At 38.6% G+C, this 18,369-nt stretch overlaps 1 protein-coding gene across 1 annotated transcript in view; it reads right to left on the reverse strand.

The window, feature by feature from the left end:
* The window catches only part of LOC133614383 (arf-GAP with coiled-coil, ANK repeat and PH domain-containing protein 2), a 34,400-nt gene that overhangs the window by 10,378 nt on the left and 5,653 nt on the right, over positions 1-18,369 (reverse strand). Inside the window, 10 exon segments of the mRNA XM_072914976.1 lie at positions 2,066-2,280; positions 2,282-2,432; positions 2,494-2,594; positions 5,087-5,138; positions 12,054-12,157; positions 12,266-12,340; positions 12,450-12,545; positions 16,673-16,717; positions 16,795-16,978; positions 17,238-17,296. Coding sequence (XP_072771077.1) covers positions 2,066-2,280; positions 2,282-2,432; positions 2,494-2,594; positions 5,087-5,138; positions 12,054-12,157; positions 12,266-12,340; positions 12,450-12,545; positions 16,673-16,717; positions 16,795-16,978; positions 17,238-17,296 — 1,082 coding nt within the window.

The following is an 18,369-nucleotide window of genomic DNA, read 5'->3' on the forward strand; positions in this document are numbered from 1 at the left end:
CAGGAGCAAGGATGAAGTGTCTTGCTCAAGGACACAACGGATGTGACGAGGTTGGTGGAAGGTGGGGATTGAACCAGGAACGGCAACATTCTTCTTGGGACCATTTTTCAACCTGAGGTAGTTCCAAAAAGAAGCTTCAGGAAGCTTTTTTTTGTAAACTGAATTTAATAGGAAAAACATGAAAAAAAAAGAAGTATTTTCTGATTTACATTGTAGATTGTCACTGAAGGCATCAAAACTATGACACCTGTGAAGTAAAAAACATTTCAGGTGACTACCTCTTGAAGCTGATCGAGACAATGCAAAGAGTGTGCAAAGCAGTAATCAGGGCTATTTTGAAGAAACTCGAATATAAAACATGTTTTCAGTCACTTTTTGTTTTGTTTAGTACATAACTCCACATGGGTTCATTCATAGTTTTGATGCCTTCAGTGACAATCTACAATGTAAATAGTCATGAACATAAAGAAAACGCATCGAAATGAGAATGTGTGTCCACATTTTTGTCCTGTACTGTATATTACATACATATTGTCGGAGGCAGATATTTACATATATCCGAATTTAAGTGTTTCTTCTTTTATTTCATAGTCATATTTGAAAACAGCTCGTGTTTTTCCATTTGTTCTCTTTCTGTTTGTCTGCAAGTAAACTGTGTGTGTTAACCTTGAAGCTTTGGAATGTTAGAAAGAGCGATAATGGGCATTTGTTTTGGCTAGAGAGACATGACTGCCAGGGACTTAAGAGGGGAGAGGGTTTGGTCGGGGGGGACAGACCATCTTAGCGGCGCAATTGAATGTTCTATGCTGGACTGGTCTCAATGTATATCTGCAAAGCTTTGCAAATATATTACAAAATACCTATTCTGTCTCTGGTGGTTTTTCAACTCAGCTTTAAGTGTCGTAAAAAGCTTGGGAGCGACTTGTGACTTGAATTCCCTGGGAGGAACAACTGGTCCGAAACTCAACAATTTACATATATATATATATATAAATTTAAATATATAGAGCAATAATGTGCATGTTTATATACATATACAGTATATACTGTATATATAAAAATAAATATATACTGTATGTATATATACACACATACATATATATATATATATATATATATATTGCATGTACGTACCGGTATATATTTTTTAAATATATATACTGTATAATATATATTGTATACTTTATATATTATGTAGCAATAATGCGTATGAGTATATATATATAGTATATATATTTTATGCACACTATATATACTATATACACACACACATATACTATATATACACATATATAATATATATTATATAGCAATGATGTGTATGTGTATATATACATACAGTATACAGTATATATACTTTATGTACAGCATGTAAATATACACACAATATATATATAAACACATATATACACTATATATGTATATATATATATATATAATATATACATACATATACACACACACATATATATACTATATATATGTATATTTACACACACACATATATACAGTATATATATATACTGTATATACACTGCAATGTGTTTACATGTGTGTAACCGTGTTAATGTGTATTGCGTATGAAATGTGTAGCATCTATTCAATGTGTATAATGATTTTGTGTGTGTACATGTACGTGTAGTACTGTATATGTGTTTAGAAATGTGAATGTTTGTGTGCTTGTATATGTGGAACGTGTAGTATATGTACGGTGTGTAAGTGTACAATGTGTATTTGTGTGTAAGTGTAGAACGTGTGTATATATGTATAAAATGTAGTCTGTGTTGATGATATAAGCCTATATAGTTTATACGTACGTGTGTGTTTGTACATGTGAATGTGTGGTATGTGTGTAGTACGTGGAGAGTGTGTGTATATTAAGTAAGTGTATTTGTGTACATGTAAACGTGTAGTGTGTGTGTGTGTCTATATGGGCATGTGGAATGTGCTTTTTGTGTAGTAAGTGTAGTATGTATACAATGTGTCTATGTACATGCAGTACTATACGTGTGTTTATGCAGTATGTGTGTGTGTGCAATGTGTAGTAAATGTATAATGTGTGTACCGGTGGATCCCGGAGCACTCGATGCACATGGTCACGCCCAAGTTGACCGACGCCCACCGTGGTTCCTGCTGGCCGCAGTCACAGCACCGATGGTTCCCGGCGCCCTGCAAGGCCACAACCAGCGCCGGCGTTCTCTGATTGGCCGATGAGTTGTCGCCTTCACGTGGAGGGAGGGGCTCCTTAGACTGGAGGACACAGGACTTCAATGACGCCGCGTCGCCGACAAAGATGTCAATTATTTGGTGAGTGGCGTGCCTGAGTGGGTTGGGCGTCGCCTCGCTCTCGATACGCCATGTCGATGCTGCCCTGCAAGGCGGACAGCCACGCCAACTTGACGTGCTCCGAGTCGGCCTGCAGAAGGCAACACCTGACGTGCACGCGCGTTCAGGACCAGCTCTTGTCAGGCGTCATATTTGTGTGCGCGTTACCTCTGCACTGAGAGCAGCTCGAAGCAGAAGCGGCGCTCCAAGTGGTCCAGAGACTTGACGGCACAGAGTCTCAGGTCCTCGAACAGGACCACGGACGCCTCCTGCAAGAGGAAGTCATGGCTTCATCGTCATGCTGTGGTCAGCGCACGTGTGACAACATTTAAACAGCGAGACGCGCTCCACACTTGGCAACTCTTCTTCTACAAACCCCGTTTCCATATGAGTTGGGAAATTGTGTTAGATGTAAATATAAACGGAATACAATGATTTGCAAATCCTTTTCAACCCATATTCAGTTGAATGCACTACAAAGACAACATATTTGATGTTCAAACTCATAAACTTTTTTTTTTTTTTGCAAATAATAATTAACTTAGAATTTCATGGCTGCAACACGTGCCAAAGTAGTTGGGAAAGGGCATGTTCACCACTGTGTTACATGGCCTTTCCTTTTAACAACATTCAGTAAACGTTTGGCAACTGAGGAGACACATTTTTGAAGCTTCTCAGGTGGAATTCTTTCCCATTCTTGCTTGATGTACAGCTTAAGTTGTTCAACAGTCCGGGGGTCTCCGTTGTGCTATTTTAGGCTTCATAATGCGCCACACATTTTCAATGGGAGACAGGTCTGGACTACAGGCAGGCCAGTCTAGTACCCGCACTCTTTTACTATGAAGCCACGTTGATGTAACACGTGGCTTGGCATTGTCTTGCTGAAATAAGCAGGGGCGTCCATGGTAATGTTGCTTGGATGGCAACATATGTTGCTCCAAAACCTGTTATGTACCTTTCAGCATTAATGGTGCCTTCACAGATGTGTAAGTTACCCATGTCTTGGGCACTAATACACCTCCATACCATCACAGATGCTGGCTTTTCAACTTTGCGCCTATAACAATCCGGATGGTTCTTTTCCTCTTTGGTCCGGAGGACACGACGTCCACAGTTTCCAAAAACAATTTGAAATGTGGACTCGTCAAACCACAGAACACTTTTCCACTTTGTATCAGTCCATCTTAGATGAGCTCATGCCCAGCGAAACCGACGGCGTTTCTGGGTGTTGTTGATAAACGGTTTTCGCCTTGCATAGGAGAGTTTTAACTTGCACTTACAGATGTAGCGACCAACTGTAGTTACTGACAGTGGGTTTCTGAAGTGTTCCTGAGCCCATGTGGTGATATCCTTTACACACTAATGTCGCTTGTTGATGCAGTACAGCCTGAGGGATGGAAGGTCACGGGCTTAGCTGCTTACGTGCAGTGATTTCTCCAGATTCTCTGAACCCTTTGATGATATTACGGACCGTAGATGGTGAAATCCCTAAATTCCTTGCAATAGCTGGTTGAGAAAAGTTTTTCTTAAACTGTTCAACAATTTGCTCACGCATTTGTTGACAAAGTGGTGACCCTCGCCCCATCCTTGTTTGTGAATGACTGAGCATTTCATGGAATCTACTTTTATACCCAATCATGGCACCCACCTGTTCCCAATTTGCCTGTTCGCCTGTGGGATGTTCCAAATAAGTGTTTGATGAGCATTCCTCAACTTTATCAGTATTTATTCCCACCTTTCCCAACTTCTTTGTCACGTGTTGCTGGCATCAAATTCTAAAGTTAATGATTATTTGCAAAAAAAAAAAAATGTTTATCAGTTTGAACATCAAATATGTTGTCTTTGTAGCATATTCAACTGAATATGGGTTGAAAAGGATTTGCAAATCATTGTATTCCGTTTATATTTACATCTAACACAATTTCCCAACTCATATGGAAACGGGGTTTGTATTTTGGACTGGCTCGAAGTAGCAGCCCAACCCTTGAATCACAGCTCCGAGCAATATACACAAAACATGAGCACACAATAGTCGCTGCAACACCCTAATAGAGTAGTAGCTCAACCTTGTATTTCAAATAAACGAATGCCAATTCAACTTAATCACTTCTCGGTCCCCCAAAACAGCACAATTTTAATATGTAACATGCTTTTTAAAAAAAACAACTAACTTTTTGTTAAGAAATATTGTATAAAAAATAGAATAAAATGCACGGTCGTTTCAAGAAGTAAAGTAATAATAATGTACAGAATTTAATTATTAATGATCTCCTTATAGTTGATTTTCCATCAAACACTCCATTAGCAGCTTCTCCATATTTTCATGGATAAACACCCCCTGTTTAGATGTTATCACACTCACCTTCTTCCATACCATGAATAGAAAAACAACGTTTATGTCGATGTTTTGGTTGGATCTTGCGGGTTTTTTTGATTGATTGATCAATCTAGCTTTTATTAGTAGATTGCACAGTACAGTACATATTCCGTACAATTGACCACTAAATGGTAACACCCGAATAAGTTTTTCAACTTGTTTAAGTCGGGGTCCACGTAAATCACTTTCAAGTTTGCTACGCCAACTAACTAAGATTTTTGCTTGTAACTTTAAGCACAACAGTTAGCCGAAAGAATGTTCTTATCTCAAGACACTTTAAAGTTGGGGCACTCTTACTGTAAATTGAGGTACTATTGTGTCCTACAATAAACCTCACATTTTATTTATGATCAGCTTGTGGCACAAACAGTCCAACAATCTCACCTTGTGGGACTTCCTGTAAAGAAGTTGGTTGTCTCTGATGAAGAACCAGCATCTGTGGATTACATCATCACAATAAGACATGGAAAGAATGATAAACATTATTTTACAGTAGACATACAGAAATACATGAGATCACAATTTCACCTTTGTGAAAATGGCCTCTCGCATCATTGCACTAAAATAACACTGCCATTCGTTTGTGCTGAAGACTTTTTAGTCTATAATAGTTTTTTATGTTATTGACATTTTATCATTCATTACCAGCATCTTGTCAAAATCTCCCCAAACTTGTTCCAAACGTTTGTGCTGCAATGTTTTGTTATCTGTTATAGTTTTTAAGTTATTAACTATTACATTTGTTATGTTAACTATTAAAGAGTTGATGTTATTAACTATTATAGTTTTTATGTTAACTGTTATAGTTTTTGTTTTATTAACTATTATAGAAGGTATGTTATTAACTATTATAGTTTTTATATTATTAGCTATTATAGTTTTTATGTTATTAGGTATTATAGTTTTTGTATTATTATTAACTATTATAGTTTTTATGTTATCAACTATTGTATTTTTTATGTTATTATTAACTATTCTATTTTTTATGTTATTATTCACTATTAATTTTTATTTGATTAACTATTAGTTTTTAAGTTATTAACTATTATATTTTTGTTATTAACTATTAAAGGTTGTATGTTATTCTTAACTTCGTTTTTATGTTTACTATTATAGCTTTTGTTATTAACTATTATAGACGTTATTTTACTAATAACTATTATAGCTTTTATGTTAACTATTATAGTTTTTATGTTAACTATTATAGTTTTATGTTATTAACTATTATAGATTGTATGTTAACTAGTATAGTTTTTGTGTTATTAACTATTATAGAATTTATGTTAACTATTATAGTTTTTATATTATTAGCTATTATAGTTTTTATGTTATTAGGTATTATAGTTTTTGTATTATTATTAACTATTATAGTTTTTATGTTATCAACTATTGTATTTTTTATGTTATTATTAACTATTCTATTTTTTATGTTATTATTCACTATTAATTTTTATTTGATTAACTATTAGTTTTTAAGTTATTAACTATTATATTTTTGTTATTAACTATTAAAGGTTGTATGTTATTCTTAACTTCGTTTTTATGTTTACTATTATAGCTTTTGTTATTAACTATTATAGACGTTATTTTACTAATAACTATTATAGCTTTTATGTTAACTATTATAGTTTTTATGTTAACTATTATAGTTTTATGTTATTAACTATTATAGATTGTATGTTAACTAGTATAGTTTTTGTGTTATTAACTATTATAGAATTTATGTTAACTATTATAGTTTTTATATTATTAGCTATTATAGTTTTTATGTTATTAGGTATTATAGTTTTTGTATTATTATTAACTATTATAGTTTTTATGTTATTATTCACTATTAGTTTTTATTTGATTAACTATTAGTTTTTAAGTTATTAACTATTATATTTTTGTTATTAACTATTAAAGGTTGTATGTTATTCTTAACTTAGTTTTTATGTTTACTATTATAGCTTTTGTTAACTATTATAGACATTATGTTATTAATAACTATTATAGCTTTTATGTTAACTATTATAGATTTTATGTGAACTATTGTAGATTTTATGTTATTATTAACTATTATAGTTTTTATCCTATTAACTCTTATAGTTTTTGTTATTAACTTAGTTTTTATGTTAACTATTATAGCTTTTGTTAACTATTTTAATTTTTTTGTTATTAACTATTATAGTTTTTATGTTATTAACTATTAGTTTTTAAGTTATCAACTATTATATTTTTGTTATTAACTATTAAAGATTGTATGTTATTCTTAACTTAGTTTTTATGGTTACTATTATAGCTTTTGTTATTAACTATTATAGACATTATGTTATTAATAACTATTATAGCTTTTATGTTAACTATTATAGATTTTATGTGAACTATTGTAGATTTTATGTTATTATTAACTATTATAGTTTTTATCGTATTAACTCTTATAGTTTTTGTTATTAACTTAGTTTATATGTTAACTATTATAGCTTTTATTAACTATTTTAGTTTTTTTGTTATTAACTATTATAGTTTTATGTTAACTATTACAGTTTTATATTATTAACTATGACCGTTTTTGTGAACTATTATACTTTATTAACTATTATAGTTTTTATGTTAACTATTATAGTTATGTTATTATTAACTGTTATAGTGTTTATGTTAACTATTGTCGTTTTTATGTTATTAACTATTATAGTTTTTATGTTATTAACTATTATAGTTGTTATGTTATTATTAACTGTTATAGTGTTTATGTTAACTATTGTCGTTTTTATGTTATTACTATTATAGTTTTTATGTTATTAACTATTATATTTTTCATGTTAACATGTTTTTCATAGGGCAGCACGGTGCAAGAGGGGTTAGTGCATGTGCCTCACAATATGAAGGTCCTGAGTAGTCCTGAGTTCAATCCCAGGCTCGGGATCTTTCTGTGTGGAGTTTGCATGTTCTCCCCGTGACTGCGTGGGTTCCCTCCGGGTACTCCGGCTTCCTCCCACCTCCAAAGACATGCACCTGGGCATAGGCCCCTCCCACCTCCAAAGACATGCACCTGGGGATAGGCCCCTCCCACCTCCAAAGACATGCACCTGGGGATAGGTTGATTGGCAACACTAAATGGTCCCTAGTGTGTGAGTGTGAGTGTTGTCTGTCTATCTGTGTTGGCCCTGTGATGAGGTGGCGACTTGTCCAGGGTGTAACCCCACCTTCCGCCCGAATGCAGCTGGGATAGGCTCCAGCAACCCCCGCGACCCCAAAAGGGACAAGCGGTAGAAAATGGATAGAAAGGATGGATGTTTTTCATAACCAGCCTGCACCCTATATTGTTAAAATTTCCCCAAACTTCTCATATTCGTTTGTGCTGCAGAAATATTTTGTCAATTATAGTTATGTTTATTATCAACTATTATAGTCTTTAGGTTATTATTAACAATTATTGTTCTTTTGTTATTAACTATTATAATTTGTATGTTATTAACATGTTGTTATTCATAACCAGCCCCAAATATATCTCCCCGAACTTGTCGCATTGTTTTGTGCTGCAATCTTTTTGTCTATTATAGTTTTTATGTTAACGTTTTATAGTTTTGATGTTAATGTGTTGTTATTCATAACCAACCTCCCTCTCTCACCACGTCAAAATCTCCCCAAACTTGTCAATCAATCAATCAATCAATGTTTATTTATATAGCCCTAAATCACAAGTGTCTCAAAGGGCTGCAAAAGCCACAACGACATCCTCGGTACAGAGCCCACATAAGGCATACTTGCCAACCTTGAGACCTCCGATTTCGGGAGGTGGGGGGAGGGGGGTGGGCGTGGTCGGGGTGGGACGGGGGCGTGGTTAAAAGGGGGGAGTATATTTACAGCTAGAATTCACCAAGTCAAGTATTTCATATATATATATATATATATATATATATATATATATATATATATATATATATATGTCTTAATAAGGTTATCCAAAAAATAGTGCTCGATACCGTAGTAGAGCGCAATATATGTATGTGTGGGAAAAAAATCACAAGACTATTTCATCTCTACAGGCCTGTTTCATGAGGGGGGGTACCCTCAATCATCAGGAGATTTTAATGGGAGCATTCACATACCATGGTTTATATAGGGCACAGAGTGGGTGGGTACAGGCTGGCCTAGGGGCGTGGTGATTGGCTCATGTGTTACCTAGGAGGTGTTTCCGAGGGATGACAGGTCTGGACGGTAAATAATAAACAGTTTCTCTTTCAAGCATAGATTGCATCTTTTATTACCACTATTGCATCCAGCACACCTTACAATAGTGGTAATAAAAGATGCAATCTATGCTTGAAAGAGAAACTGTTTATTATTTATCGTCCAGACCTGTCATCCCTCAACAAGCGCAGCGAAATTGTAACAACATGCCGCCATAGACGGAAACACCTCCTAGGTAACACATGAGCCAATCACCACGCCCCTAGGCCAGCCTGTACCCACCCACTCTGTGCCCTATATAAACCATGGTATGCGAATGCTCCCATTAAAATCTCCTGATGATTGAGGGTACCCCCCCTCATGAAACAGGCCTGTAGAGATGAAATAGTCTTGTGATTTTTTTCCCACACATATATATATATATATATATATATATATATATATATATATATATATATTTATATATATAAGAAATACTGTAAAGTAAATCTGAACAGCCGACATGGGCATCTATATCAACTATATGATTTGCCTGAGAAGCTGGACAGGACACAAAAAAATAAAAATAAAAAATATATATATATATATATATATATATATAAGAAATACTTGACGTTCAGTGAATTCTAGCTATATATATATACACACGTATATATATATATATATATATATATATATATATATATATATATATATATATATATATATATATACATGTATATATATATATATTTATTTTATTTTATATATATATATATATATTTATATATATATATATATTTATTTTATTATATATACCGTATTTTCCGCACTATAAGGCGCACCGGATTATTAGCCGCACCTTCTATGAATTACATATTTCATAATTTTGTCCACCAATAAGCCGCCCCGGACTAAAAGCCGCGCCTACGCTGCGCTAAAGTGAATGTCAAAAAAACGCTGCGCTAAAGTGAATGTCAAAAAAACAGTCAGATAGTTCAGTCAAACTTTAATAATATATTGAAAACCAGCGTTCTAACAACTCTGTCCCAAAATGTACAAATGTGCAATCACAAACATAGTAAAATTCAAAATGGTGTAGAGCAATAGCAACATACCGGTAATGTTGCTCGAACGTTAATGTCACAACACACAACACACAAAATAAACATAGCGCTCACTTTCTGAAGTTATTCTTCATTCGTACCGGTAAATCCTTCGAATTCTTCGTCTTCGGTGTCCGAATTGAAAAGTTGCGCTAGCGTGGCTTCCAAAATGGCGGGCTCCGTCTCTTCGAAATCATCGGATTCAGTGTCGCTGTTGTTGTGCAGCAGTTCTGTGAATCCTGCCTTCCGGAAAGCTCGGACCACAGTTGTGACAGAAATATCTGCCCAGGCATTTACGATCCACTGGCAGATGTTGGCGTATCTTGTCCGGCGTTGTCTGCCCGTCTTAGTGAAGGTGTGTTCGCCTTCGGTCATCCATTTTTCCCACGCAGTTCGCAGTCGTGATTTGAATGCCCTGTTGACACCAATATCCAGCGGTTGGAGTTCTTTGGTTAATCCACCCGGAATGACGGCGAGTGTTGTATTTGTGTGCTTCACTTGTTTTTTGACACCATCTGTGATGTGGGCGCGCATAGAGTCATATATCAACATGGACGGAGCAGCGTGAAAAAAGCCACCCGGCCGCTTCGCGTAAACTTCCCTTAACCACTCGCTCATCTTTTCTTCATCCATCCCTTCGAGTTAGCTTTTATGATGACGCCGGCTGGAAAGGTCTCTTTTGGCAAGGTCTTCCTTTTGAATATCACCATGAGTGGAAGTTAGCATGGCAAGCTAGAACCACAGTGAAGGATGACTTCTCATTCCCTGTGGAGCGAATATTCACCGTACGTGCTCCCGTTCCACAGTGCGGTTCAGTTGCTGTGAAATACGGTAGTAATCCGTGTGCGGATGGAGAGATTGCGTCTTTTTATGACCCGGATCGTTTAGTAGGAGCCATTTTGTGGTCTTTACAGATGTAAACAGGAAATGAAACGTACGGTGATATCCGCGCGTTTTTTCTTCTTCTTCCGGGGGCGGGTGAAGCGCTTCCTGTTCTATGGGGGCGGGTGAAGCGCTTCCTGTTCTATGGGGGCGGGTGCTTTCCTTGGCGGTTGCTTGCGTAGAAGAAGAAGCGCTTCCTGTTCTACCGGGAAAAAAGATGGCGGCTGTTTACCGAAGTTGCGAGACCGAAACTTTATGAAAATGAATCGTAATAAAGCGCACCGGGTTATTAGGCGCACTGTCAGCTTTTGAGAAAAATTGTGGTTTTTAGGTGCGCCTTATAGTGCGGAAAATACGGTATATATATATATATATATGTATATATATATATTTATATAAAATAAATACTTGAATTTCAGTGTTCATTTATTTACACATATACACACACATAACACTCATCTACTCATTGTTGAGTTAAGGGTTGAATTGTCCATCCTTGTTCTATTCTCTGTCACTATTTTTCTAACCATGCTGAACACCCTCTCTGAAGATGCATTGCTGTGTGGCACGCACAAAAGTGCTTTCATCAAATGCACTAGATGGCAGTATTGTCCTGTTTAAGAGTGTCACAACATTGCTGTTTACGGCAGACGAACTGCTTTACGGTATACAAAAACGTGACTGCTGTTGTTGTGTGTTGTTGCCGCGCTGGGAGGACGTTAATGAAACTGCCTAACAATAAACCCACATAAGAAACCAAGAACTCGCCCTCCATCATTCTACAGTTATAACGTGATTGGGCATATATGTTGTTTATGTTGTGGGTTAGCGGACTCAGGTCCTCATGGACCTGAGTCCGCCTGAATTTCGGGAGATTTTCGGGAGAAAATTTGTCCCGGGAGGTTTTCGGGAGAGGCGCTGAATTTCGGGAGTCTCCCGGAAAATCCGGGAGGGTTGGCAAGTATGACATAAGGGCAAGGGAAAAACTCACCCCAGTGGGACGTCATTGTGAATGACTATGAGAAACCTTGGAGAGGACCGCATATGTGGGTAACCCCCCCCTATAACTATAACTATAATAGTTAACATAAAAACTATAATAGTTTGATAAAAAAAAATTGCAGCAAAACTGAACGACAGTGTTATTTTACTATTTGCAATGATAAGAGGGGACAACTTCACACAGGTCATAATTTCATAACATTTTTAACCTCTTCCAGGTTTTGGCCTTCCGTCGAGAGCGCTTGAAAAGGTAACCTTCGATGATGTCATCGCTGCCAGGACACGGGCTGACCAGCGTCTCTCCTGAAGCATCCTACAGTACAGTTGTACCCTATTCTTACTAGTTTGTTGACTTGAATGAAGGCAATGACTCCTGTCAGCCATTCGTGAATGAAGCCATAAAGCCATGCAGCTCACTTACTCTCTGCTGGACCAGCAGGTGACAGTTCTCCAGGTCTTTTCTTCCGCTCGCGCAGTCTGCCGAGCACTGAGACAGCTGAGGAGCACAAACAAGACAAAAGACACGTGGATGCACGTCCAAATACTCAAACGTGACAGAAAGTATGGAGACAAGCGCTTGAGGCAAAGGGTCAGGAGGTCCGCACCTGCGCCGCCATGACCCTCATAGTGGGCTCCAGGTCTCTGAGAAGGTCGAAGCCTTGATGGAAGAACGTGAACTGAGCGTTGACGAAGGAGAATACCTGACAAAAACATCACACTGGTAAAATACTCTTAAAGGGGAACATTATCACCAGACCTATGTAAGCGTCAATATATACCTTGATGTTGCAGAAAAAAAGACCATATATTTTTTTAACCGATTTCCGAACTCTAAATGGGTGAATTTTGGCGAATTAAACGGGAAGCAATCCGCCATTTTCTCAAACACCGAGTCAAATCAGCTCTGTTATATTCCGTTTTTTCGACTGTTTTCTGTACCTTGGAGACATCATGCCTCGTCGGTGTGTTGTCGGAGGGTGTAACAACACCAACAGGACCGGATTCAAGTTGCACCAGTGGCCCAAAGATGCCAAAGTGGCAAGAAATTGGACGTTTGTTCCGCGCACTTTACCGACGAAAGCTATGCTACGACAGAGATGGCAAGAATGTGTGGATATCCTGCGACACTCAAAGCAGATGCATTTCCAACGATAAAGTCAAAGAAATCTGCCGCCAGACCCCCATTGAATCTGCCGGAGTGTGTGAGCAATTCAGGGACAAAGGACCTCGGTAGCACGGCAAGCAATGGCGGCAGTTTGTTCCCGCAGACGAGCGAGCTAAACCCCCTGGATGTCTTGGCTCACACCGTCCCTTATGCCACCGAAGATGATCAAGAGAAGAATATCGACCCTAGCTTCCCTGGCCTGCTGACATCAACTCCAAAACTGGACAGATCAGCTTTCAGGAAAAGAGCGCGGATGAGGGTATGTCTACAGAATATATTAATTGATAAAAACTGGGCTGTCTGCACTCTCAAAGTGCATGTTGTTGCCAAATGTATTTCATATGCTGTAAACCTAGTTCATAGTAGTTAGTTTCCTTTAATGCCAAACAAACACATACCAATCGTTGGTTAGAAGGCGATCGCCGAATTCGTCCTCGCTTTCTCCCGTGTCGCCTCGTTTTCGTGGGTTTCGCTTGCATACGGTTCAAACCGATATGGCTCAATAGCTTCAGTTTCTTCTTCAATTTCATTTTCGCTACCTGCCTTCACACTACAACCATCCGTTTCAATACATGCGTAATCTGTTGAATCGCTTAAGCCGCTGAAATCCGAGTCTGAATCCGAGCTAATGTCGCTATAGCTTGCTGTTCTTTCCGCCATGTTTGTTTGTGTTGGCTTCACTATGTGACGTCACAGGAAAATGGACTGGTGGTTATAACGATGTTTAAAATCAGGCAATTTTAAGCTTTTTTGAAATTTTGAAAAAAACTTCGAAAAATATAATAAGCCACTGGGAACTGTATTTTAATGGTTTTAACCATTCTGAAATTGTGATAATGTTCCCCTTTAATAATCCGCAAAGTAACCAAATAACCAATGCTTTAGCAGCAGCAACATTAATGCAGCCACATCTACAACTCTTGCTGGCCTACTGCCCTCCGTAATGGGACCACTACCAATTTATGTGGGCTCTATCGATAACCTCTCTAACAACTTTAAATGATGGATTTTTTAAAATCGACTTTTTGATTTTATTTGGACAACCTAACGTGTGTGTGTGTTTATGTGTGTATATATATATATATATATATATATATATATAAAATGTTTTTATTGATTATTATTATTACCTCTGGAATGTACTTATGCTGTCTTTAATTGAAGTGGAGTTGGAATTGGAACAATTTCCCTTGTGGATCATTAAAGTTTGTCTAAGTCTAATTGCTATTAGCTCATGATGAAGTAAGTTGAATGATGCTGACATGTTTGTTAATGGATACTTTCTAACACACTTGTACGTGTAAGTAATATGTAACTATAAATACTTACTACTTGTTTGTATAGACAACTTGTCATGTTTTATACAGCAATATCGTTCAATGAAGGACACTCATTACGTATGTCTAGCTTGTGTGCTAAGCTGTCGTGTAGCTGCTCGCTCCTAGTGGCTTACCATGTTTACCTTTTGTAAAGAACTTGACTAAAATTGTGTGCTTATTGGGGGACATTTAGATGTTGACTGGTTGTCCAGCTTCACAGGACTGCGTGCATCACACATTTTACATGCAAGCCAATCCGATTTTTGCTGATATCAGCACGATATCCAATAATCATATCGGATTGGGACACCCCTAAGTAAAGCATTTTTTATTAATGCGATCAAAGTAATTGATGGCAGTGGCTTGGGACTCAACCCCCAAACATTTACAGTACAGGCCAAAAGTTTCAATGCATTTTCTTTATTTTCATGACTATTTACATTGTAGATTGTCACTGAAGGCATCTAAACTACGAATGAACACATGTGGAGTTATGTACTTAACAAAAAATGGTGAAATAACTGAAAACATGTTTTATATTTTAGTTTCTTCAAAATAGCCACCCTTTGCTCTGATTACTTTTTTGCACACTCTTGGCATTCTCTCGATCAGCTTCAAGATGTAGTGTCGGAGGCAGATATTTCATATTTGAAAACAGCTCGTGTTTTCCATTTCTTCTCTTGCTGCTCTGTCTGCAAGTAAACTGTGTGTTAGAGATGCGCGGATAGGCAATTATTTCATCCGCAACCGCATCAGAAAGTCGTCAACCATCCGCCATCCACCCGATCTAACATTTGATCAGAACCGCACCCGCCCGTTGTTATATATCTAATATAGATGATGTAAGGCATTAGTGAGGTTATAAAGCTTTTGCCTGTTAAAGAAAGGAGACTGATCCAATGCAGCACAGACATTCGCGTGCCACACTGTCACGACCCAGACGCACACCAGTGCGCAATCATATGGGAGCCGCGCTGAGCGCACCTCCAAGCGCGTCTCGCTGCCGGCGACGGCCGGGTATGGGCCCGACGCTCCAGCGCCATCCATTTTCAGGGCTAGTTGATTCGGCAGGTGGGTTGTTACACACTCCTTAGCGGGTTCCGACTTCCATGGCCACCGTCCTGCTGTTTATATCAACCAGGGTGAGCCCCACCCCTTTCGTGAGCGCACTGCGCGCGGAGTGACCCCTGTTACGCGCCCCCGGCAACAGGGGTGGCGGGCAGGTAAGCTGCGCGGGCGGAGCGCGCGGAGTGACCCCTGTTACGAGCCCCCGGCCACGGGGGTGGCGGGCAGGTAAGCTGCTTACCTGCTGCGCGTGACGCCGGCCGCGGCGAAGGCGAACGAGGCGGGGTGTCGGTGCGGTGGGCGCGGTGGTGACCCTGGACGTGCGTCGGGCCCTTCTCGCGGATCGCCTCAGCTACGGCTCCCGGTGGGGCCCTCTCGGGGGAAGGGGCCTCGGTCCCGGACCCCGGCGAGGCGTCCCTTCTCCGCTCCGTAAAAGTGTCCATCTCTTTTTTTTTTTTTTCTTCTGTTGTGGCATATGCTGCAGGTGCCTGCTCGTTTTTCGTATGTGGGTAACAACATTTAACTATGTATATATATTTCCGAATTGGTTTAACTGCCACCCGCCTGAATCTATTTAAAATCTAATTTTTTTTTATTTCAACCGCCCGACCCGACCCGACCCGCGGATAAAATCTAATTTTTTTTTATTTCAACCGCCCGACCCGACCCGACCCGCGGATAAAATCTAATTTTTTTTAATTTCATCCGCCCGATCCGCGGATAATCCGCGGACTCCGCGGTTGTGCCCGCAAACCGCGCATCTCTACTGTGTGTTAACCTTGAGGCTTTGGAATGTAAGAAGGAGCGATAATAATAATACTCATAATTTGTTTTGACTAGAGAGAGGGGAGAGGAGAGAGGGTTTTGGGGTCGAAAAGACAGACCATTTTGGCGGCGCGATAGAATGTTCTATGCTGGACTGGTCTCAAATATATATCTGCAAAGCTTTGCCAATATATTACAAAATACCTATTCTGTCTCTGGTGGTTTTTCAACTCAGCTTTAAGTGTCGTAAAGAGCTTGGGAGCGACTTGTGACTTGAATTCCCTGGGAGGAACAACTGGTCCAAAACGCAACAGTAGTCACCCGAAATGGTTTTCACTTCACAGGTGTCATAGTTTTGATGCCTTCAGTGACAATATACAATGTAAATAGTCATGAAAATAAAGAAAATGCATTAAAGAAGGTGTGTCCAAACTTTTGGCCTGTACTGTAGGTCAAATAAGAGAAAAACAGGTTTCAAAGGGAAGTTTATGCTAATGTTTGCGTCTTGACTCACCGAGTTCAGGACTTCAATCCTCTGCTGAGTTTTGAAGGTGTTGAGCTGCAGAAGAACGATTACAACAATCTCGTCAACGTGGGACGGTCACGTTGACCCGACACAAGACGGCGTCCTTGTACCTGTAGACAGTAGTCCAGGGCAAAATGCTGGTAGCATTTGCGGGTGGCAAGCAGCAGGTGGCTTGCCCGCTCTGCGTCGGCGGCCTTGTGGCGAGACACCTGAGCGTTCTTCAGCGCCGCCGTCTCCAGGTCCTCGCCGATGCGCACAAACTCTCTCTTCGTGTCCGCCAGCTGCGGCAGGAACCTCGAAAACACCCGGACACATTTTTAGTGAACAAAAAAAATAGTGCATGTCAGATTGTACTCTACTGTGATTGTTGTGTCACATGAGGGGGAGCTGTTGTGTCTCAGCTGGTTTAACAATGCAACTGGAAAGAGGAGTGTGTGTGTGTGTGTGTGTGTGTGTGTGTGTGTGTGTGTGTGTGTGTGTGTGTGTGTGTGTGTGTGTGTGTGTGTGTGTGTGTGTGTGTGTGTGTGTGTGTGTGCATTCATTATAGACATACTGCTTGCACAGGTTGGTGAGCTGCTGGGTGATGGCTCTTTGGGTCTGGTCCAACAACATCTGGCAACAAATACAGATAGCACTCTTTCAAGTGTGACAGAGTGTGTGTGTGTGTGTGTGTGTGTGTGTGTGTGTGTGTGTGTGTGTGTGTGTGTGTGTGTGTGTGTGTGTGTGTGTGTGTGTGTGTGTTCTTGTATTTCTACTCTTCTTGAGACATCATTATGGAAAAGTCTAAATATATTTGAATAGTTAAAGTTAAAAAAGTTAAAGTACCAATGATTCTCACACCCACACACTAGATGTGGCGAAATTATTCTCTGCATTTGACCCATCACCCTTGATCACCCCCTGGGAGGTGAGGGGAGCGGTGAGCAGCAGTGGTTGGCGCGCAATGGTAACATTTTTAAACTAGAATAGAATAGAATATGTTTATGCTAAAATGAAGATTATTATGTAATGTCAATGAATATAGATAAGTAAATAGCTTTTAAAACTAAGGAAATGTCGAAAAATACACTTTTATTTTCTGGCTTTTAACACTACGTGAGTTGTGTGGTCCTCTGTTGTCCTCCGTGTTTTATATACATTTTGATTTCTATTTACTGTTTTAATTGGTTTTACCCTTTAAAATCGTTTTTAATCATATTCATTTTATATTGGTTTTATATGTATTTATTTTTTGTTTTTATTCAGTCATTGGTGGAGCTAAGGATAATATTTGAATATTGTTTTTAATATTGTCGTGCAGCACTTTGGAAACATTTTGTCGTTTAAATGTGCTATATAAATGAAGTGGATTGGATTGGATATACCGGTACTTTCTGTTTCTGTAATATTGCAATATTTTCTCGTAAAATTATTACTTTATGTAAAATTATTATTTTTAATGCAAAACGGTGACATTTGTCATATAAAATTCTGAATTTCATCACGATACTGCCAAATTATGACTTTTGTCATAACCATACTTGCCAACCTTGAGACCTCCGATTTCGGGAGGTGGGGGGAGGGGGGTGGGCGTGGTCGGGGTGGGACGGGGGCGTGGTTGGGGGCGTGGCCAAAAAGGGAGGAGTATATTTACAGCTAGAATTCACCAAGTCAAGTATTTCATAGATATATATATATATAAGAAA

Source organism: Nerophis lumbriciformis, linkage group LG17 (genome assembly GCF_033978685.3).
Source record: "Nerophis lumbriciformis linkage group LG17, RoL_Nlum_v2.1, whole genome shotgun sequence".
Taxonomy (NCBI): Eukaryota; Metazoa; Chordata; class Actinopteri; order Syngnathiformes; family Syngnathidae; genus Nerophis; species Nerophis lumbriciformis.